The 24,486-nt window shown below is 36.3% G+C and overlaps 3 protein-coding genes and 1 long non-coding RNA gene across 9 annotated transcripts in view; 3 read left to right on the top strand and 1 right to left on the bottom strand.

Annotated features, from left to right (window-relative positions):
- Positions 1-2,956: 2,956 nt before the first annotated feature.
- LOC138136959 (uncharacterized) lies at positions 2,957-4,538 on the top strand. 4 transcript variants are annotated; one of them, XR_011161522.1, is made up of 4 exons: positions 2,957-3,061; positions 3,119-3,383; positions 3,492-3,656; positions 3,713-4,538. XR_011161522.1 is itself a non-coding variant. In XM_069056265.1 (4 exons), the coding sequence occupies exons 1-4, from the start codon at positions 2,974-2,976 to the stop codon at positions 4,423-4,425; spliced, it is 975 nt and encodes a 324-aa protein (XP_068912366.1). In that variant the 5' UTR covers positions 2,963-2,973; the 3' UTR covers positions 4,426-4,538. The 4 variants fall into 4 exon arrangements, 3 of the variants coding, with proteins under 3 accessions (XP_068912366.1, XP_068912365.1, XP_068912364.1); XM_069056265.1 differs by having other exon boundaries at positions 2,963-3,061; positions 3,492-3,936; positions 4,249-4,538; XM_069056264.1 differs by having other exon boundaries at positions 2,963-3,061; positions 3,492-3,936; positions 4,246-4,538.
- Positions 4,539-5,696: 1,158 nt separating this feature from the next.
- The window catches only part of Cad99C (cadherin-99C), a 170,587-nt gene continuing 151,797 nt past the window's right edge, over positions 5,697-24,486 (top strand). For 2 of the 3 annotated variants that reach the window (XM_069055246.1, XM_069055247.1), the window contains exons 1-2: positions 5,697-5,974; positions 17,182-17,260. In XM_069055246.1, coding sequence (XP_068911347.1) covers positions 17,197-17,260 — 64 coding nt within the window. In that variant the 5' untranslated portion in view covers positions 5,697-5,974; positions 17,182-17,196. The remainder of the gene's footprint in view (positions 5,975-17,181; positions 17,261-24,486) is intronic. The other variant, XM_069055248.1, reaches the window with a different exon arrangement.
- Positions 9,190-12,362, bottom strand: LOC138137532 (uncharacterized). The gene is made up of 3 exons (XR_011161776.1): positions 10,227-12,362; positions 9,722-9,980; positions 9,190-9,665 (listed from the first exon to the last, which is right to left on the bottom strand). It is a non-coding gene; the product is annotated as an uncharacterized lncRNA (long non-coding RNA).
- LOC138136190 (putative gustatory receptor 28b) lies at positions 19,455-20,783 on the top strand. The gene is made up of 4 exons (XM_069055249.1): positions 19,455-20,342; positions 20,392-20,460; positions 20,521-20,610; positions 20,653-20,783. Exons 1-4 carry the CDS (start codon positions 19,455-19,457, stop codon positions 20,764-20,766), a joined length of 1,161 nt encoding a protein of 386 aa, XP_068911350.1. The 3' UTR covers positions 20,767-20,783.

Here is a 24,486-nt window from a genome sequence, read left to right as displayed (position 1 = left end):
CCATGTTCTTGCTCTTATTCTTGCGCTGGAACTGTTGGAAGTCCCGTAAACGTTAGTATGTGCAATAGGTACAGTTAATTTCAAAATTATAGAGTACACCTGAAAAATCAAGAAGTCGCTTTATTATAGTTTTTTCCCCATGTAAAGATGCCTTTTTAAAATTTGAACGTCATATTTTGTATATAGGTTAGGTAAGTTTGACAACATAAAACGTTGCTGATGTTTCAAAACACCATAATATTGTCTGTTTTATCCTCTGCACGGTGCTCTTCGGGATGTTATAATACTGGGCTACCCTTCGGATCGACCACCATTCATCTAATTTGGAAAGAATGCGCATTTTCGTGTTTTCGGTTAGATTAGGCATTTTGTTTGTCAAAATTGACATTGATCATTGACAAAAAAATGTAAGTGCATTGAACACTGTAGAATTTTGAAATTAACTGTACATTGAATAATATGGTACGTTCAGAAAATAATCTTTTTAATTAATCAGGGTTTGGTAAAACATCAAACCTGAAAATGCTAGAGAAATTCTTCCAAATCCAGACGACCAGCTCCGGAATTCGGGTTACAAATGTAAAACAAGAAGTTAGATGAAGAAGATTTAAGCAGCACGTCAAAAAACTTCAAAACATTTAAGACCAAAAATCAATATTAAAAAAAAATATATTTTTTTTAATTAATCAGGGTTTGTAAAACAACAAACCTGAAAATGCTAGAGAAATTCTTCCCAATCCAGACAACCAGCTCCGGAATTAGGGTTACAAATGTAAAACAAGAAGGTAGATGAAGAAGATCTAAGAGCACGTCAGAAAACTTCAAAATATTTAAGACCAAAAAATAAAAATCAATGTTAAAAATTTGTTTCACAGTCTAGGACTGGTTTTATAAATCTATGAGGGGTATGATGACCAACTCAGTAGACCGGGACCAATGGCTTAACGTGACTTCCGAATCACGAGATAGAATATAGCTTTTTTTTTTCGCCCTGGGTCGGGATCGAACCCGCGACCCTCGCGTCCCTGAGCCGAAACGGACTCCCTTAGGCTATATTCTACTAAATTTGTTATAAATAAATTAGTGTATTAACAAATGAATTTATAATATATTACTATTAGTATCTATTACTTTAAATAATTAGTTTCCTTATTTCCTTTCACGAGTATGACATGTCTGTTAGAAATAAACTTAATATGTGCCCGGTTTGCAATTATCACCAAGAGACAGGCGACCAATCGCGATTCGCGAATCTGAAAGCGCAACCATTAAGTGTTTTCGCTGATAATTCACCGACTCAAACCTTCAAACAACCACCGATTGACAGCCAATTCCCCCGAGAATAAACGCACAAAATAACATTAATTAAGTAGATAATGGACGCATGAATTAGCACATCAGTCTGTCATATTCTCGGTAATCACAGTTCGTGCGGATTAATTGACGCTTGCATTGTAAAATCCATAAATTATCCGACTTTTTCGGAGACTGACAGCGTCGTGTCCTTCCGAGCTTCAAGCTTTTTGCAGGATTCTTGTCTAGAAAAAGCTGACAAATTACGAAACAGTCTTCAATTTCTTTTAAATATTTTTTGAGATTTGAAAATAGGGATAGTCCGAGGGTGCCAAATCCGGCGCATATGGAGGACGGTCCATGATTCTCAGGTTAATTTAATTTAATTAGTTAGCAAAGTTACTGCGTCGTCCTGTAAGAAGAGCAATCCTTGGAAGCCTTTATTTTGTTCATAATTTCTGTGGCAAGCTTACTATCCAATGAAGTGTACCTGTCCAACATATCTGCATAAATGTGCTTGCTGTACAGTGTTTTCAAAAATAGACAGTTTATTACAAAACTGTACTCAGTTGCAACAATGATAATAAGAATAAGAATAATACACACGTATAATAATAATAATAATAATAAAATAAAATAAAATAACATAAAACACAAAAAAGTCAAAATGCGGAGGCGAGACGCCGGTAAATATGTTTGTAAGCACTGCACTATTACTTGATAGTATTATCCGTAATAGTGTATGTACTCCGGCAAAATTGCCGTGCCGCCGGGTGGAGGTGGGATACGAAAATAATAATAATAATAATGATAACGATAATAATTATGAATTCGGCCTCGATGCTGTGCCACTTTTATTATAATAGCAGCAGTTTTTCAATTCAAAGCAATCAATGTTAGTCCCGGGCATGAATATGTATATCTTTTGAATTTGTGTCTGCATAGCAATCTGAAATCCGCTCATAATAAATGCACGAGGCAAGTACGCTAATAAATAACCAATTGACTGAATTATGAACCGAGCACTTCCTGAGCTTTCGCGTTAAAAGTGCCAAAATTATTAGGTATGCGTGAAGTAATTTATGGCGACCGGATCGCGGTCTTCTTTTGCAATTTTTCCAAAATTGGCCTTGCGATCGGCATAAATTCAACGATCGAAATGGTAGTCGAAGAGCGAGGGTCGGAACAACCATACTTAGCAAGATAAACACAAGTAAAAGCATTCACACTACTGGGTAGAGACGTTTGTTTATGGACTCGGCGAACAAATTATTGAGGCTGTGTAAGGATCATAGATGGACCACATGCTGTCGTGATTTACATTGTGCACCGCCAGGATGGATAGTCGAGACGGGAGGTTGGTTTACATCGCACAAAATTCGAAACGGCGGGAATAAGATGTAGGCCGGAGCAGTGCCTTGCGGGGCTTGTACTTATGAAAATGGTAAACGGAAACTCGGTAAAATAAAGAGTTGAGTTGTAGAAAGCGTTTATTCTTCACATAGACTAGATTAGGTCTTCTTGGCAAACAAAAATTATATAACTAAGAATTATAGTCTATTTTTTCCTGGTAGGCGCGTGCGTGCGCATTTACAAAATCCTGCAACGAAATGCGACTTTCCTATTGGTTACTTTATTTTTCTACTTACACTAGAGAAATGTGCACAAGCCGCGAAAGAAATGATCATTAAAGTATTTCGTGGGATCTCCAAGGATTTTGCTGAGTTAACCAAGACGGCTCAAATGGAAAAAACTGCAGATTATACTGGTATTGATTTTTGAGTTTTTTGTTGTTGTATCACAGCTTAATTACCTTGTGTTGAAGGTTGTGGATATAGAACCATTCAACGATACTTGGCGGAAGAAAAGAAGTGTGGGCAATTACAGGCACCGAAAAAACCTGATAGGAAATGTATCATTCAATTAGATGAACATCAGAAATATCTCGTTCGAAAAACAGTGCACTCATTTTTCTCTGCAAACAAAATTCCAACAATTGATGCTGTGTACAGGGAAGTGCAAAAAAATGAGGAAATTCCAAACATCAGTCGTTTTAAGCTTTATAATGTTTTACACAAATTAAAATTCAAGTAAGTACATACATACATTGTTTTCAATTAACTGTAAACATTGAAATCTATGTTTATTTCAAATAGCACAAATAATGGAAAACTGTTATTGTATATGATGTTTTTTAGGCATGGAAAACGAAACAGAAAAAGCCTGTTGATAGAAAGACAGGACATTATAACTTGGCGAAGAAGATATTTACGCGAAATTAAAAAAATACGCCAAGAAGGGAGACCAATTTTCTATTTAGATGAAACTTGGTTAAATGCTGGTCATACCAAACAAAAAATCTGGTATGATGAAACCATCAAGAACAGCAGAGAGGCATTTAACCAAGGTTTATCTACAGGTTTAAAGTCCCCTTCTGGTAAAGGAAAACGCTTAATTATACTACATATTGGTTCGGAAGATGGTTTTGTTGATGATGGATTATTACTATTTGAAGGAATTAAACAAGGAGATTATCATGATGAGATGAATGCAAACAAATTTGAAGAATGGTTTACCAATATTTTAACAAAGCTTCCAGCCAATTCAGTTATTGTTATGGACAATGCATCTTATCACAGTAGGGTAGTAGAAAAAATACCCAATTCCTCTTGGAAGAAAGTAAATATTCAAAATTGGTTAAAATCAAAGCAAATTGTTTTTGACAAAACCTTTGTAAAAGCAGAGTTACTGCAGTTGGTAAAAATTTACAAACCAATTTATAATAAGCATGTTGTGGATTTGTTAGCAGAAGAAAAAAATATGATGGTTTTACGTTTACCACCATATCATTGTGAATTAAACCCCATTGAATTAGTGTGGGCTTTTATAAAAAATGATGTTGCTGCTAATAATACAACTTTTAAGTTTTCTGATGTAAAAATTTTGTTCCAGCAGGCATTGGCAAAGGTCCTCCCAGAACACTGGAAAAATAATATTGAACATGTAAAAAAGGTGGAAAGTCAAATGTGGGAAATAGACAACCTAACAGACAGTACAATTGAAGAAATAATAATAAACATTGTGAGTGATTCCAGTTCCATTGAGTGGTCAGATGATGAGAAAGAAAACTAAAAGATTATTATTTTATTTTATTTTTTTTTAAATTAACGATTGAATTCAAAAGTATCGAGTTGTTTTGTACCCAATTTAACACCTGTATAAAATAAAAAATGTTGTACATATAATATTTGTTATCAATTTTTCCACGAGTTTATTTATATACTTTTTTTTACATTTTATAAATTATACAAAAATTAAATCGTAAACATGAGTTTTAATATGCAACCAAAAATACTGATCCCCCTAGATAATATGCAACCAAAAATACTAACAATTCCTGCATCCTGCTAAAAATTTTAGCTATGTGATACTACCTTTTGGAGATGCGCACGCACGCGCCTATCAGGAAAAAATAGACTTTAGAGTTATTTTTATGAATATCTATTAAAAGAAAAAGTTCCAATCTGATTCTTCATTTTGATACCGGGCAGCGTCGGCCAATGCGAGGCCTCTGTTCGTGTCGCGTTTCGTTCCAATATTCTAATAAATAGGTGACGCCGGCCGAAATTCATTCACTTTCGTTCACGCGCTAAACGTAGCACGTTATTTTTGCACTCTGGCATTATGCAAATACATACATCGAAACAGCCGAATAATAGGAATTCAACTCGTGGAGCTTAGACGCTCGATTTTAAAATAATAATAATAATAATAATAAAATAAATAATAGCAATTGAAGTCAAAATTTTACTTATGTCATGTATTTTGATGTTGATTGTTTTTTTAATTGCAGACAGTCGTAGAAAAAAATATTTTGTGGTCAAACTGTCAAACTTTCCATTCGTAAAATAGTACTACTTTGCGCACTTATTACATAAATTATACTATAGTAGTGTTGATTCCATTAGCTTCAGTTTCAGACCTGCTCTGAAAATGTTAATACCATGACTAGTGTAACGTCAGCACCTGCACTTCAACGACCGCAGCACCATCTGGAAACCGTCAACTTCAATTTAATAGAGTGTGTTCGCAAAATACTGTTTTCTTTCAAATACAAAAAAATGTATCTGACGAGACCCATTTATTTTTGAAAAAAACATCACCCCTGTTCCCTGTTGTATATTAAATAGACATATTATTTTTGTCCATGGGGTACAATAATTACAATACAAGAAGAATTTCTCTTTTTCTTCCAAAAATTGATACTCTTACTTCCTCTAGCTTCATTACCTAGACTAGACAACACTCTATTCACTCAAGCATGGCTGCTTCCCGCCACACTCTTTCCGGTACCACTCTTGAACCCACCGCAACCCACTGCACTCCTTCGAGACAATCACTGGTTTACCTGGACAGTCACCTGGGTCAGGTCCGAAGCACCGCTAGTTCGAGGTGGTCCGTAGGTAGTACCGACAGGTGCGGCACTGCATTCTCGTCGTGATTTTTCCGTGGTAGTACCAGTGCTGTTGTTTTTGTGTGTGTTATGTGACGTCGGCGCTTATCGTAACCTTGTTTCCGCGAGTTCAGTGTTCAACAATGTTGTGAATTCGGATCGGAGAAGTACCACCCCGCGATATATGGATGTGAGACTCTCGAGCCGCTGTTCCCACGCAACGATAAGGTTAGTTTGCGAGGGTCTCTTCTTGACCCACCGTCGAAGTCACTCGGTCTCTTGGTAGCCGATCTGACCCCGATTGATCGGTGCCCGCTTCTGGTTGATCTGGGCCGAATCAGGGCAGGAGTCGTCGATAACTCGTCTAATTGGAGTGCTGCATTGTTTAAAGTTCACAAGTTTTACCGAGAAGGGGGCGAATTATGCAAGTATTTTGTGAAAGTATACGTGAGACACTCGGGACGGATTTTTACCTTGTTATTAAACAAATCGTTGCCGTGGTCACATTCTCGATAGTACCTATTATTTTTTCCAAGTTGGAAAATGCGGTAATTATTGGAGTGAGTGACAGCTGACGGGTGTAGGTATGACATGTGACCTCTGATTTGAAGTGTAAATAAAGAAGCGAAAAGGTTTCACGGTTGACGCTTTCGTCATTTTATTATGGTAGTTATGACATTATGTTCTAATAATATCGTTGTGAAAAAAATTGGATAATCGTCGTTCAGGAATTTTAACGGTTGTTCTGGGCGAAGCCCAACAACAAATAACCTTCATTATGTGGTGCTGTCACAAAAGTGATATTAAATTTGGACAAGTCAATGAATTGGCCAATTTATAAGACTTTCTTCGTTTGGAAATAATTTGCAAATTAACTGGTTGGGCAAATGTCAATTGTTCAATGAAAGAAACGGAAGTTGCTGTCGATATAGGCCAAAGACAAGGATACAAGAACAAGTAGCTTTATGGTTTTATTTATAGGTTTTCAAATTAAATGTCAAATCCAAATTTTTTTATATTTTGTAAAATGTCTCAAGAGCCAAAAAACAAAATTGTTCAGGTACATTGTATTTCCAAAAAACAAGACAATTACCACTTACCTTATGTCCGCACTTCATTGGTTCTTCTGAAAATTAAAATTTCATTACATTGAAACACATTTTAATAAACTACATATAAGAATTTTTTGACATAAAAAGGGCACTCTTTTATCAAAACCCTGTTCTACAATTACTACAAGGCAACTGTAGAAGGGCAAAGAAATTCACATCCTTTTTACTCGCTATTTATTTTTGGAAATTATTTCTTTATTACACAACCTTGAATAATAAGATATTTATTTTAATTGTGTATTTCGAGGTTTGAGTTTTCAAATTTTATTTTACTTTTTAGTTTTCCCTCCAATTTTATCCGCTTCTATGCCAGTTTTTAGGTGTTCAGGTGAAAAACATGGGTACAATAATCGTTTGGTGATTTTTCAAATTTATTGCGTCAAATAAGCACGAGGTGCAGACGAGTGGTGTATTTCCAATCGGCAACAAAAGCATGAGTGAAAAGCGAGAAACATTTTCCGGAAACTAGTTCACGTGCACGTGGGAGATTCCTCATGAAAATCCCACGCCAACGCCAACTAGATAATTACTTGAGGTGTATTTATTTTAAATGTCAAACCTTCAATGTGTTCAAAAGTGTTTTGCCCAATGGCGTGCACGAAACATATTGACATTTATTATTTGTTAATTTTAGTAAATTACAAACCTGGAAACGCAAAACTGCGGTCGTCCCACCTTGAAGGTGCTCAACTCTGATTGGCCAAGTTTAGGATGTCTCTTCTCAATTATCGATTGAGATAGGACCATTTTTGTTTAAAATTCAGATAATCAAACTTACCCAAATACTCAATTTTTTCTCTCGGGAGGCATTTCTGCGACACCTGTATAAAACTTCGTAAGATCCAAAAAATTTTGTTTTTATGCTTAGTTCCGGACAGTTATCACTTATCGTATCAGTGCACTTTTCATTCGGCCCTTGTTCACAATCCAAAACCTGAAAAAAATTAATTTCAGTCTTATCTAACCTCAGTTCTAGAATAACAAACTATGAGATATCTGTCGAACGCTGAGCTAATGTAAAAATGTTTTTTCTTTACTTTCTCTCAAAATTTATTAATGTATCTAAGTATATTTTTTTATTAAATGATATTAATAATATTCTTACTTTAATTTTTTATTTATTGACTTGCTCTTGCCTTTGACGCGTTGTCAAAGAAAATTAAGCAGATGCAATAAATCTGAACAAATTTAAATCCGCTTAAAGAAAATCAACTTGTCAAAGCCAACAAATTAGAATGAGAATTAATTTAAAAATAAACATCTAACGCTTAGGTTTGCAACGTAAAAAACCACGTGAGACATATTTAAATAGACGAAACAGAAGGAAACGAGGCGATCTCGCTACACCGCGATACATTCAATAAACATCTGGACTGTCAAAATCAAAATTGCAGTTGTTAGGTTGGTTAAATCACTAGTTATTTTCATATTGCTCAGTTGTTATCTATGATTTTTTAATTTTTCAAACTATTCATTTGTTTAAATTGACATTGTCAAATAAATTGCAAAATTATTTAAGTGTATTTTGTAAAAAGGTAAAAATGAAAAGTTCAAAACGAAGTAGGGTTGTTCTATTGGCGCGAGAGAAGAGGGCCATAAGAAATTATTATGAGGAACAAACAAAAAGTGATAATAACGGGAAGAAATTCAAATTTGTGCGAAAGCCGCAGTATTATTAATTAAGAATTGGTGTTCGTTCTTGTGATTCACAAATCAAAATTTTGGAGATATAAGTGTTAATCAAGTGTTAAATAATTTTCTTCTGAATAAATGAAACAGATTAGTTTATTTTGGATGATTTTGGTTGTTGTTTAATTTGTTACCTGTTTTCACTTTTGTCGCCCTAATTCATTTAGTTGCAGCAATGAATGATTCAAAACATTTTTAGTTCAATGATTAAAAATGAAAACATAACCTAAATATATTTTGCAACTAGATTTTGTTGTCGGTACACTCTAGCGAAAATTTTTTATATCCAAGTAGGTACAGTCAAAACAAGCATTTTATTTAAAATTTAATTTTGACAGTCCAGGAGTTTTTTGAATTTACTATACCCTAGATTTATCGTTACTGGGTACCTCATATCGTAATGAAATAAAGTGAAGAACAAAATCAGGATTTTTTTTTTCTAATTAAGCATGTTTCAAGAAATTCGATTCAATAGTTTTTGAGCTATGTGGATTCAAACAGAGAACCAGGCAGCCAGACAAAAATATAAAAACTGCTAAAATATTTTCTGTATCACGTAAATAACCCCAAAAGTTCCAACATTTGTTTAAATATCGAAATAACAGACACAGAGAGACTCAAATTTTATTTGAACACCGTTCACCTTGTTTTGGCATAATGGGAGGCCATGATTTATTTTTTAACGTTGGACACACTGTTTGATTTCCGTTACTAGTGTGCCTGACATGCGGACCTATCAAAATAAACGTAACATGTTGGTGAATTTCCCGCGATGAGTATTTTTCTATTGCCAACTAGTAAAACTGACAACAATGCGCTAGACATTGATGCTATTTATAACCTCAAACTTAGAAAAACATAACCTAAGTTTTACTACCAAATTAAATGCAAAACTTCCATGGCCTCCCATTATGCCAAAACAACGAGAATGCATTTTACACACATGTATAAATTTCAGTTTTCGTTTGTTTTTGTTTTGAGTTTTGTTTACCTTCTTCAGACATTTTTTATTCGTCTTTTTGTCTATTAATTTATGCTATATCCTTTATAATTCTCTCCTTGGTTGCTTTCCATAATTTTTGGCGTTTTCTTTTCTACCCATTCCATATAAAAAAAATCTGGAAAATATTTATGTACTCATATTATGACACAAATAAATATCTAGTTATTTTACATTTTAAGCTAAATAATCACCAGATTTCTTAATGTTAATTACATTCATCAAAAACTTTTCCTTATGATGTAAATTACGATTTTTGGGCAAGATGGAGCTTCTCCGCACAGCATAACTATCACGAGTTAATCTTCCTTTCCTAATCGCTTTCTTTATACTTTTCGGCAACCGATTGTCAATCTTTTGTTAAACTAATAATGCTAAATTTATTTTTTGTTGTTACTTTTCATCATTTCTTGCAAAACCAATTTGCTTCATCCTGTTAACAACGTTACATAAGAATTATTATTTATTTTTATAGTTTGATAAATCCACAGATAAATACATTTCCTCTTTCACTTTTACTCAGTTTCTTCACGAATTAATTTTAAGAGATAAAAGTTTCTTTAAAGTCACTTATCTGATGCATTTTTGCATAATTCCCCGATTACATTTTAACTGTTGCATCAGCAGTTTCTGAGATGAGACAGACTAGCCAACATATTTAAAACCTTATTAATCCTACCTTTCACATTCCACAGCAACCGTTCTGTTATTTTTTTGTTGTTGTTAAGATTGGTCACAAGAACTCTTGTATTTCATTTTTCCCCAAATTTGTGTATTGACCAATACAAGAGTTTCTCAATCAAACTTGAACCATACTTCTTCCACTAATTAAACTGCGATTTCTAAAACGTTTTCCAAATAACTGGAACTGCCACCGACTCAGTTTTTTGAATCAACTTCTTCAGGTAAACAGTGCGTTGGAGAAAGTCAATCTGTCAACTATTTGTTCCACGATTATTTAAATTTCTTCGTTTATCGTTCTCCAAGTGAAGCAGTACAGTCTCTCGGAACGGCTGAATGAAAGTCTTTGCGTTCTTCAGGGTCAACAGACTGGAAAGGGAGACGATTTTTCCATCTCGCGCTTTATGCTCATTATGCCGGTAACGAACCCACAGATGAGAGTTTATTGTTATCATTATCATCCTTGTTGTTCCTACGACAACAATGACGTGCGGTTCTCCTCGCTCCTATGCAAATGGCAGCAAAGAGCAGCGATTGCGAACAAAGAACCCGTGTCACATTCGTTGACACCATCTGTCGTGTTTGCCTTCCAATTAGCCGGATCTGGACCCGCCGGATTTCAGATCGGCGTGGATTTATTTCAGCGGAAAAACGTGGCCACAAGTGCTTTATTGTTATGCAAATTTCTAACAGTTTCACAGCCGTGCCTTCATAAATATGGATTTGAGAAGGAAACAGGAAGCGTAACTGTTCTGTTTGTACAAATACAAAAATGGAGATATAAATTTTCGGCGGGAGTAACGGGAGTTAAGGCTTGGGAACTGGCGTCGGGACGGGTTTTCTTGTACACAATTTCTAGAAATTGTAGTTTTTACGGTTTTGTTTCGATCTGGTGTTGGGAAATTTTACGGGGATTAACTGTCGTGTGGTTTTGAACGCGAGTGTTCCGGTCGAGTGAAAACGTTGACATTTGTAAAATTTATTTAAAAGAATTGCTTAAATCATTATGCATTCCGTATCAGTCTTTCTTCCTACTTAACTTGATCTTTGGAATGATTCCTCACCACACCCCAATATTTCGCTGTTCTCTTCACTTTCTACAATGATTTAATTTTCCTATATTCATTTTTCCCATACGTATATTTTCTTTCTTATCCTTTATTCAAGCACGACATCATCACCACGTGTTTAAAATCCCACTTTCCTTTACTCATTGTTATTTCATCTTCTTGCATCATCTTCATCATCATTCATTAGATAAAAAAACCTATAAGTATAATTGGAAAAAAAGTAGTTGAAAGTTTTGTCTAAAACTAAATAAAGACTTCCATTTCACTTTACTTTTACAATCCGTAACGGAAGAAATCATAATCACCGTCATTTTTAATTCAAACCTTTCTAACATCTGAGGGAGTTGTCCCGTCCGTAACCAGTTTTTAAAAAACAATCTTGAATAGTTTGTTTTGTTGCTTCCTGTGGCTACGTTATAGTGCGTGACGTTTTGTACATGAATTCCTTTTTTTTTAATTTTGTCAGCATATTTGAATTGAGGGGAATCGTGGAAAAAATTAATTAAGCATGCGGAAAAACGGGAACGCTGTAACGAGGTTATGCTGTCGTCGCATTAAAAAAAATTGAATTGCCATTCATTTTACATCTTTATTTATTGTTAGTATGTTATTTTCTCAACAGTTGTTTTATAGTTTTTTGTTTGCTGTTTTAAGTCTATTCTTAGTAAATTTCGTTTCTTTTTGTCATTACACTGTGTTGCATTTTACTGATGTCCTCATTCACATTCTACTTTCAGTTTCTTGTCTGAATACTGTTATTTAATTTCCTTCACATTTTGCTCGATGCGAACGTTTCCTTTTTTATTGTTTGTCTTATTAGATTTTTTTTGCTATAGGTCATTAATTATCTTCTAGTTCTAGCATTTTCTTTATTTCAAAAATCCTTTTTTGTAACAAAGAGGCCGGATTTATTTATTATTACGAATATTCCTATCAAGTAATGATAATTCCTTTGAAAGCACAATTTTTGTTATAATTACCATTTATTTCGCAGCTTCCACTGGCGGTCACCCACCCAAACACTAGTCGTGTTCGACATTGCTTAACTCATAGGGGTGGGGTACTATTTCTATTTTTAATATTATTTCTTTCCTGTTACATATCTTAATTTACAATCTGTCTTTCTTTGATTTTTATTTTATTTAGGTTATTTTTTCACTTTTTTATGGTCCAGTATCAATTACCATTGAGGAAAGACTCTATTTTTCTTTGTATACCATTACTTCTTCTACGTCCACCCTTTATCAAAATCACAATCATCACTATGTGGTTTTATTTATTTTGAAAGGAAAAAACAGAATTTTTATTCGGTTTATTCTTCATATGTTTATCTTCAGTTACTTTCAATTATCTTCTGGTTCTTTTTTCCTCTGATTTTTATTTCTTTCTCTTTCTTTGGTGTTACCACCGGCCCTCTGGAGCGGTAGAACTGTTCAATCCATCTTCGGGGCCGGTGTCGATTTGTGGACTGATGGCTCTTCCTCTCAATGCACGTGGTCTCGAAGAAGAGCCTCGTCTTTTTGTCCAGCTCGCTGTTAGGGAGCCGCAGTCTTTTTTGTAGAGGTTGAGTAGGGGAGTGAACGAAACGAACACGTTTAGAGCGTGAACGAAAGTAGGACGAATTTCAGCTGGCGTCATCTATTTATAGGAAAGCAGAGTGCCCAGAACAAAACCGGGACAAATTTTTGTTTAACTTCTTTGTTGTTTTTCTTTATTGATATATTAGTTACTGATAACGAGTTTTATAATTTTTTTTTCTTTCAGTATATTCACTAAGTCACTATTCTTCTTAAGTTTCTTATCTGCTTGCTTTGTTTTCGCCTTTACACTACCTCCCACTTATTTTAGCATTTTCTTTTATCCAACTACCTCTCTTTTCTCTAGTTTTTATTTTCTTTACTAGACCCATTTATTTTATATTTCCATTTAATTTTAGTATCTCTAATGAATCTATTGGGCATCTATTTATATCCACAAAACTGGTTACTCGACACAATTTTCCTTCTGTTCAGCAGTTATTTTAACGTCAAGCCGACCACATTTCTCAAGAATAAATTGTTTTCACCACTTGAATCTTAGAAATTATTTTTTTACTATTAATTTATTGACATAAGCTCTAAAGTACCAACTGCCATGTCGGCACATTAAAATTAGAGAGGCGGTTGCAGTTTTGTAAATTATCGATTTAGGTAATGCAAATTTTGGCGTGAAAGTACCAATTAATGTACGTGGGACAATTTTTTTCTCCACCAAGTGGCCACCAAAATCGACTTAACAGGTTTTTCGGTTTTTAATGCCCAACATATGGTCAGCTTTAACGACTTGCCCGACATATAAGTTCTAGTTTAATTAATATCTCGTTTTGTCGAGATAAAACAACAAAGATTCACCAGATAAAACGGTACATTTTCGTGTGAGATCGCGCATTATGTTGTTAAAATCGAGTATTACGAGATTCTGCTATGTTAAAAATTTTGTGCGTACGCTCCTCGAACAACTTCTGCTAAGTGATGACGAGAGTGACCCAGATACTTTAAAATAAAATAGAGAATATACATATTAACGGTTTCCAAACGTAAGGAATTCATGAAACCTGCTTTGGTGAATTCAAACAATGCTTCAGATTTTTTTTGTTGTTAGTGACCGAAAACTAATTTCTTTACACTCGTGATGTACATCAGAGAAATCTGCAAGAGTGAGTACAACATTACTCACAATTAAAGTGAAAACAAAAGAAAAGCCTCGACTGTGCCGATGAAAACTATGCAAAATTGGGATGAACTGTGATCAGAAAGAAAGTCGTCTCATAATGCTATTAACACAGATTCTTTTTAAACGTCGACACGCGATAAACTGTGTCATCAACCTCGACCAAGACCCGGTGGGCCAGCATCTTCGAATCTAATAGGATAGGCGAGTTAAGTAATACCGGTAATTATGACCGGCAGACAACAATTAAAGTGTCAACTAATCTCTTCCTCGATCGTTGCAACGGTGACACCTGAAAAACCTTCGTCCGTTGATTAAATTGCTAAATTCGTCTCTGAAGTGGAAAACGTACTGCTTCCCGTTTGAACACGAGTTCACACTGATGCGATTAAAATGTTTCACATTCTGGAAGGATTAAGACTGATCGGATCACATGGCCGAGTTCACTCAACTCGATTTGGTGGGGAGTTTTTTCAGGAGTTTGACACAAAAAGCGGCGGCACAAAAATTCGATTGACAAAATCGGCTTTGAAACATTCAGGTCTAAGTCGTTTACTGTTGTAACGAAACAATAAAGAGCTCTTTAGCTTCTCAAACAAGGAACAATGATGGTCAATTGCCAAAGAAGTTTCGGGGCCCCTTCAAAACGTTCAAATTTTTTACGTACAATGAAACCAAGCACCATCGTAATACAAGTATAGTATTTTTTCAAACAATCTCCAGAAATTGCTGATGTTGATACGCTATTGGAATCCAGAATCCAGCTTTTTAATTTAGACTTTATAGGTTATGGTAACAATGATCCTTGACGTTTGGTGTCGCTGTTGTCGTTGTGTCAAACTCGACTCCACCTAACCCATAAAAAAATCAATTTTGTGTTAAAATATTTTGCTTTGCTCACGTGTGTTGTGTTTTCATGATTTCAAACTGTTCTCACGTACGTACCTCACGTATTAGTTTCTACATAAATGTCTTACCTTCAAATAGATAGGTATGGAAGTCTACTTCGTTGACAAAGCTGAAACAAACTTTGTAAATTCTTTCACAGAACAGAAATGGGTCATTTGTTTGATTAACATGACCAAGACATCGCAACCAGCGTCCGATTTCGTTGATATAAATTTTATAGGTTATGGTAACAAGCGCGATTCACGTTTGGTGTCGCTGTCGGCGTTCTGTCAAACTTGGGCTCCGCCTAACCTACAAATCCAATCATTTTTTCCCTAAAATATATTTTTGCACATGTATTTCGTATTATTATGATTTCAAACAAGCTCTAACGCGTTGAGCAATAGTTTCTGCATATGTCTTACCTTCAAATAGACCTGGAAGTCCATTTAGTCGAGAGAGTACACACCGACTTCGTAGATTCTTTCATAGAGTACAAATGGCTCATTTCTTCGAGTAACAGTACCAAGGAATTGCTACAACTTCCGACTTTGTCTCAGTTTAGATTTTATAGGTTATGGTAACCATCATGACTCACGTTTCGTGTCGCTGTCGGTGCCTGTTAAAGTTGCGCTTAACCCACACTCACAATCAAAAACATTTTCCTTTGTTTATTATATTCCATTGTTCTGTAATTTGCATTTTCATTTCACTTTTACAAAAATATTAATTTAAACAGTGATAACGATGATTTACACCAGATGTCGCTAGCGGCGATCTGTCAATCTATCAAATCCTAACCTGCAAACAATGTTTTACATTTATTTTTTAATTTATTTAGTACATTATTGTGTGAAAGACCAATTGTTCCTTTGTGTACCTTGTATTCGCATGATTTGATGTGCGCAAACCGGTTTAACTGTGTGAAAATGTGATTACTGATTAAATCTTTGTACTTTTAACAAAACCAAAATAAAATGGTGTTTTCATCAATTGGTGAAATATTTCAAATTATTTATATCAGAATTATGAAGAAGACTCAGAGACTGGCCCAAAAAATGTTGTTATGATTTGTATCAACATAACCTCAAACTGACTAGTCTAATTGCGTCTGTTCACAAAAGTACAGTTTTTGTCATCTCCGGTCAAGCTTTTGCCGTTTGATTTCATTTTATTCTTGCTTTTCATTACTAATCACATCCCGTCGAAGAAAGCACACATGTTAGAGAACAGGAAATGCCTGCCATCGGCGTTCAAACGTCGACCGTCACATCTTCCCATTTTGGACAGAATCGTTAACTGTTGTGACGCAACAATGCATACATTTGCAACGATTACAATACTATTAACACATAACGGAGATGTAATTGCTGATGTTGCCGTTTGTATGAATATTATATGTCAATTCCGGGGGCAGGGGGGCATGCAACATACGGGACATTCACTGAATGAGATTAGAGTACCGTTACCGGCAAGTCGTGGTGGTACTAGTTTTTTGAGTCGAGGCGAACTTCTGAATGGTACGACGAAACATCATTAATTATGTCGATTAATTGAGCGTTTTCACTAAGTACCTATTACGTTTTTCTTTCACATCTGTCTGGGAGGAACACAAAACCTCAAGAATTTCCGCTGTTGGCGTCTTTTTCATATTAATCACTGATTCAAGAGAAGAAACTGAATGGTTCGGCTTTTGTGGTAGTACCTACCTAGCTTTACAAAAATGGTAATTTTGGCCCCAGATGGGTGACAGAAGGTTAACATTATCTCACAAACCTACGATGTGTAGTAGGTGAAGTCGCCTTGTGTGAATTTCCTGTTGCTGCGGCTGGATACTTTCGTTTTTGGGTTTTGTGGGAAGTACTTGATATGCAATTCAGTCAAACGACAACATTATGGAGATTTATAATATATAGGGTGTTAAGAAACACGCAGCGGCTTGTAGCAAATATATCACACGGAGGAAGTGTCTTGGCAATTGTTTGGTACTTACATTCCGCATTAAACCTAGTACCAGGCGACAACTTCCTTTTTACTTATGGCGACAAAAGTACCGTACGATCAAATAAATTTTAAACCAAGTACTGTGCAAATAACTTGACTTCTTCCACCCAGATAAATAAACTGTGAAATTAGAAACAATTTTATCAACTGAAGAAGAAGTCAAAGTACTCTTTCATTCACACATTTAGTATTTTTATTATTTTAAACTCTCTTTCTGTGAAATTTTTCATGGAGCTGTCGAAGCACATCGTGAACACTTTCACTGAAATTATCTTGTTTCAGAGGTGAAACATCTGAATGGCGGACGTACGCATAGTACTGGTTGTCCTCCTCGTCTCCACCATCCAGCGCACATTAGCAGGTGAGTGCTACGCCTTACATAATTACAATCATTACCGGTGGGGCCATTAAATAATGATTAAACAATCGCCATCAATTATTATTATTCACAAAGCGACCAACAAACAATTTAATTACTCTCCTCATGGTAGTACCTAGCATTTACCGACACAATAGACCGAGTTTGGTACTGGTTTCCTTAACTGCGTGTCGTATTCGTTGCTTGTAAACTCTTGTCGGTACTCCTGTCAAACTGGAGCATTACGAAGAGGTACGAAAACACAGCGCTACAGATCTGCAAAGTACTTGTAACAGAGCGGTTCCCATATTGCTCACTTACCGAGAAAAGGAGAGCGTTGTCGATGCGGAACAGCTTGCAAGCGGTCACCTCCAGTTTGTTTTCCATCAGTCGCAAAGCTGAAGCAATCACCGTATTTCGTTCGTCTTCTTTGACAACGTCGATCTTGATACCAAGAAGAGCAGTTTTGGTGGTTGCCGCCTGAAAGTCATACTGGAGATGGAGAATTAAGACGAAGATGACTCACCTCTCGGCACAGATCGGTGGACTTGACAGACAAAGCGTACAAGTCGACGATATAACCAATACAGTTTTTGACCAAACCTATCACGACGTTGAGGTGTTTTACAGGGTTGTCGTTTAGTATGACGTTAAATCCCGCGTAAGAGTCGCCCAATAGAATGACGAAGTGTGTAGAAATCCACACCAGAAGAAAGGGAGAAAAACTGTCGGCCAGTTCTTGACTGGTCCTTATTAAATCCTTGTGCAACGTAACCAACCCATCGACGTACTCTCCGAAGTCATGCTTGACCGGAAACTTCTTGAGTTTATTCGATTCTACAATTTCGAGCAAGAGTAGATTATTGATCACTTCCAGTCGCGTTCTAATCGTCGTTATGACAGTTAAATAACCGATCAGTTTGGTACTGACCACCACGCGCGGGTACCAAGTGATGAAAAAGTAAAGGTACTGATCGCTTTTTTTGCAATACGCGTTGTACACAGATCCAAGCGTGTTGAAGACTAGATTGATGGTTAGCAACAACTTGATGCCATACCGTCTCACTCGATGGTTACGTCTCTCAAGGTACTGCTTCTGGACCAGTTTTATCAAAGAGACGTCTATCTCGACAATCTTTTGCATGGTCTTTTTAACACTCATGACCAAGTCGCGAGTAAAAAACAATGACACGAACATTATTGCCGTGAAAGCGAGCAAGCGGAAAAGCAGAATGAATCGCATCAGTTTTGCAGAACCAAAACTACTGTAAGTTACTTTGTCGAAATTCCGCAAGTATAAGTAGTTCAAGATCAAGTTGATCGCTTGGAATAGGACAGTCTGGATGAGGTATGGTACCGAGTAATGCACTCGATTTTGAGCGATCTTGAAGGGTGCGCCTCCCAAAATTTTGGTCAAGATCGTCACAGGGTCTAAGATTTTTGACAAAGAAACAGTCATGATCTACCACCAAGATAAAACTGATTGGTGGGTCGTTTTGTTTGTTTTGAAAATAAAATAGAGTGAGTTATTGATTCAGTTTTACATAATTAGATACCCATTAATGTCACCAACGATTTATTACTAACCTAATTTTTGTTTTTACGGTCGACAATCTTTCACTTGTTTATGACGCACGACGATAAGGCATAGATAAAACTTCATATTATGCAAGTTTATACAAAAACATAGTTCTCTGTCCAGTACTTCTCACTAGTCGCGTATTCTTGAGGGTGCAGTACGAGTTGTCGCCCGATCTTGTAAAAATACTCGTAGATTTTTTTGTTGGGTTGATTATGCAAGCGTTGGAATTTGCATTTTCTCGTTGAATATTAATAAAGGTCAAAATATGTGAAGTCATTGAAGCAAATTTTTACCGTAATTAAAGCACAGCATCTAGCGTCATTACCATAAATCCAAGTACAAAAATCCTCACATTATCGCTATTTAAAAACAAATGATGCATTTAGTTGCTTATGGCGTCATGACATCACGTACTAATCGATACAGTCTTAATTGTTTTTGTTTAAGCACTATCACTACACGAATAGACAAAAATAAAAATTTATTAATCAATAAATTAATATACTTAGCATAATGTTTGTTGTGTAATAATTGTTGATTCGTCATATTGTTATTATTAATCACTTGCTGAGCCAGGTCCTGGCTTTTGAACAACTTTAATCGGTCAAATCCAACATGGGAGGTTTTGCACTTGACGAAATTTTTGCTCCGCTGAAATTGACCTATGATATATTGGGGATTGCATCGATTAGACCTACAATAAAGAGACCAAGATCGACACTAGCTCTATTGCAGAGTTTCATCTACGCCACCATCTACGCAATAGCACTAGCTGGCTTCTTCGCTCATTTCGACGAAGCAGTTAATCCTGACTACAACATAAAGACCGTTCAATTTTTGTTGTTCTTCAGGACCGCCGGTTTTGCTGTTGCGATGGTCATAATTGTGATGCGCTTCTACCTCTGTTACCAAAGATTCACAAGGCAATTAGAAATTCTGGATTCTTTGGATTCCAAATTGGTACTTCTTGATCAAAACCAAACGATACCAAACAGTACCCGGAAAGTGCGACGCACAATCACACTTCTTCTAGTTTTGGTACACGTTTATTTCAACACTTTGGGTGGAATCTACACCGTTTATACCAAACGCAAGAACTATATAAGCGCCTTTGTAACAATTTTTTACCCTCGTTTGGTCGTCTCAGCTTTGAACATCACATTCTATGGAGTGGTACTCATGATTCAGCATCGGTTCAAAATGATCAATGAAGCTTTGTCTTCTGATCACAATTTTCTACACATCTACGATATTGTCTCGTTGCACAAGTCTTTGGACCAAGTCATTGTGGAAGTAGGTGGGATCTTCTCTCTACAACTTCTAGTCTGGATCTCAGTTACTTCCGTGACTCTTGTACAAGACTCTTATCTCACCTCGTTCACCTTTTGCAAACGTATGGTCTTCAAGCACTACAAGATTATCGTGAGACTGATAAACAACATCGCCATGTACGTTTTTGATTTGTTTTATCTGTCCAAAAGGGTCACAGATCTTTGTGGAGAGGTAAAACTTCAAATCTACCAGATCTAGAATTGACTATTGACAATTTCAGGCTAATCGAACCACTAACCTTCTGTTGGGGCTGAGAATAGATATTCAGGATGAGAACAAAAGAAATTCAGTGAGTTGAGGCGTGAGAACTTGACAATAGATCTACATAGATTCAATTCTTTTGATTCAGGTCATTTCTATGGTATTGAGTCTGGCTAGGACCAAACGCGAGTTGACTGCTTGTCGCTTGTTTAGAATCGATAACTCTCTTCTTTTTTCGGTAAAAACTACAACCAAATGAGATAGAATTATTTTTGTGTAGATTGCAGGAAGTGCCTTCTCTTATTTGTTTTTAATGATCCAAATGGACTTGAATAGCGGAGTGTACAGTGCTAGTTTTTATGAAAATAACTGTAACACGACAGCAAAGGTATAGAATAAAAAAAATAGAAGAATAAAATGAGAATGACACCAATAAGAATGTTTATTAAGAGCACCCCACAAGACTCTTATCAAATCCCATTGTTATCCCTTATTGTGTTGGTGTTGAGCAAACGTTAAACTTAAGCAAACAAATTACTCTATTGGCAATAAACCTAATTTGTTTTTTTTACGGATCTCGTTATTGAATTTAGTCGCGATGCAGCTTCTCAACTTCGACGATATTTTTGGCCCTCTGGACGTAATGTCAAAAATTTTGGCGATCCACCCGTACAGGTGGCGAAACGGGCAGTTGAAATACTCCGTTGCTGGAATCATCCAGACAGTTGTGTTCCTCACAGTTTATTTGGTCGTGGGAGTAGTCTACTGTCAAAACTATATATCCAGTATACCAACCGATTTCATCAAAATCAAGACGATACAGTTTATGATGGTGACTCAGCGAGTTGGCTACCTCTGCGTGATGACTCTGGCTTTCGTGAATGTCTTTCTCAACTATCGGAAATTCGTCGACGCGAGAAACAGTATTAGAGAGGTTGACTCAGAACTGGTAGATTTGGGCCAGGGAGATGTACTCGTGAAGAGCGGTCACGAGATCCGCAGAGTGATGATTGTTTCCATGGTTGTGATGTATGTCTCGTTGACATTGTTGCCAGCAATTTTTTCTAATATCGACAAATCTCACAACCACGCTATAGCGTTTGTGTTCATGGTCTATCCCCGAATGGTGACAGTCAACGCGAATTTATCATTTTACAGTTTTGTCATGCTGGTTCACCACAGATTGACAATTCTCAACCAGATTGTGATTGCCGAAAAGAGGATTTTACGCTCTCCTCTAGATCTAGATTTTTGTGACAGACTCAACCGATATGTCCGTCTGCACAAACTCTTGACCAACAAGTGCAGAACCGTGAATTCTATCTTTTCTTTGCATCTGTTGCTGTGGATCACCATCAACTTTATAGGTGTAGTAGGAGATTTGTATTTTTCAGTTTGTTTGATACCATCTGGGTTACTCCTTAAATACTTTAAAACCTACTCCGTCTTGGTTTACTGCATCATCATTTACTGTGGTGACCTGTGGTACATTGCCAAAAAGGCATCAGGTGTTTGTTTTGAGGTGAACCATCATTATCCTCTTCTTTTCTTGCTTACTTTGTGACCACTTCTAGGCCAATCGCATGAAAACTCTTCTCTTGGGGATTAAAATACACCAGGATAGAGAAGAAGAAAGAAATGCAGTAAGTCCTGACGAAATGATCACACAAAGAATACTCGTAACTCACGTTTCAGGTGATCCTTTCAGTTTTAAAACTGAGACAAGATAGTTTGCAGATAACTGCTTGCAGCTTATTTACCATCGACAACGCTTTGCTTTTTGGAGTAACTTTTTCAAAAATTTTTGAAAAATTTTCAAATCCTTAAAATTGATTTTCTAGATTTGTGGCGCTGCATCTTCATATCTTTTTATCATGATTCAAATGGACATTGCTGAAAACTATTACAATTTTACAACAAGTGACACCGGTAATGTAGGTCTCTAAAAAGTATTTTGTTATTGCAGCACCGATTATAGAAAAATAGACACATCCATTTTAGAATAGATTTTGTCTATTTGTTAAGACACTTTGTACAATGTCAATAAACCGCAAAATCTGATTCAAACTTTGATTCATTATATGTAGTAACGGTCACGGTATTGACCAGATCTTGCACCCATCGATTCGCCAAAGTGAATAAGAAATTAGTGGGTCACTCATTACAGAAATTAATATTATTTTGCTAAAGTTATTAGTTAATAGATACTAATGGTAAATGGGTGCTTTAGATAACACTAATCGATATCATTTCCACCATTTATCTATTAACATGGCGACCCTCACCTTAGAGGAAATTTTCGCTCCATTGAATGCAACTTCAAAAATCTTAGGTATTCTACCTTACAAAGCTCAAAACGGGCGTTTGGTTCTTTCCAAAATAGGAATAATCCAAATTTGTCTTTATCTAACTCTTTATTTGGTTGTTACCTTTATCTACTGTAGAACTTACGGCAGCGGCGTCCACGAAGACTTTACAAAAATCAAGACAGTTCACGTGGTAATGATTGCCCAACGCGCCGGATTTCTCGTAATGATGGGTCTGACGTTCTTTAACGTTTTTATCAAATATCAAAAATTTATTGATATCAGAAATGGGATAGGTGAAGTGGATTCAGAACTGGTAGAACTAGACCAAGAGAATAGACTTCACCAAAGCAATCGTCGACTGCGTAAAACGCTGATTGCTCTGCTGGCATTCTCCTATTTCTTCCTCAATTTTATTCCAGTGAGCACCTTTGTGTTAGAGAGAACTGAGAAAGTAGCCGCTTTTGTATTTCTGATATATCCTCGATTCGTCGCAACAAATGTCACATTAACGTTCTGTGCTTTCACGAAACTGATCCACAACAGATTCAAAATCATCAATGGGATGGTTCTTGAAAGAATGACGAAATCCGCGAGTGATTTGCAATTTTGTGGAGCGATCCGGCACCTGGTGCATCTCCATGTGCGTCTGGTCAAAAAACAAACACAAGTCAATTCAATTTTTTCCCTCCACATCCTTCTATGGATCACCATCAACTTCATCTGTCTAGTGGGAAATCTCTACGTGACGGTGTACATCATCATCGCTGGTTTGTACCAGGATCATCGGCGAACCTGTTTTGTCGAGATCCAAAATGTCACTGTTCACGCCATCAGTTTGTACCATCTGGCACAAACATCATCAGAAACTTGTTCCGAGGTAAGATCAAGTCAGAAGCTTGACCGTCTCACTTGTGGGGGCGCTTTCTAGGCGAATCGTACCAAGAAGCTTCTTCTAGGCATCAGAGTCAAGAGTGACGAAGAAGATAGAAGAGATGCAGTGAGTGGTATCAAAATTTAGAACCAAAAGATACACTCGTGTTTCAGGTGGTTGTTTCAATTTTGAGATTGGGACAGAACGTCTTGCAGATAACAGCTTGCAGATTGTTTAGTGTCGATGCGGCACTCATGTTTTCGGTAGGTGCTTCAAAAATTAAGAAACATTTCAAAAGTACTATTCTAGATTTGTGGCGCTGCGTTTTCGTATCTTTTTATAATGATCCAGTTCGATATTGCCAATGAGTACTACAACGTCACGATGAGTGCGATTAGTACTGGTCCGCCGTGAGGGGCCCCGCAAGGGTCCACATCTACTCCCCTTCTATTTTTGCTTCGGTTGTAGCGTTTACTTTCTGCAGACAAACAAAGCGCTACATTATCTATTGTGTTCTCTGTCGTCTCTAAATTCAACTAATGGTGTTGTTGCAAGCTTCAAAACAATATTAAATGAAATTGATCGAAACAATATTCATTTGTTTTTGTAAAGGTTCCACTAAAGACTGTTCCGTTGTTACAATGGAAGAGGTCGCGTTTAGCCACATTTTTTCTCCACTGAACAAAACATCAAAAATTTTGGGAATTTTTCCGTACAAATTCAAAAATGGAATTTTGACCCATTCAAAACTAGGAATTTTTCAAATGTGTGTCTACTCGTTTGTTTACATTGCCTTGGCGATATTTTACAGTAAGACGTTTGTCAGTAGTTCTGGCAGTGAATTTGCCAATTTGAAAGTAATTCAGTACTCAGCAATCCTGCAAAGAATCGGGTACTCTTCACTGACACTGATAGGATTCGTTATTATGTCTTT

This window comes from Tenebrio molitor, chromosome 8, assembly GCF_963966145.1.
Source record: "Tenebrio molitor chromosome 8, icTenMoli1.1, whole genome shotgun sequence".
Classification (NCBI taxonomy): domain Eukaryota; kingdom Metazoa; phylum Arthropoda; class Insecta; order Coleoptera; family Tenebrionidae; genus Tenebrio; species Tenebrio molitor.
The sequence above is the reverse complement of the archived record's forward strand: the minus strand, read 5'-3'. Positions and strand labels throughout refer to the sequence as shown.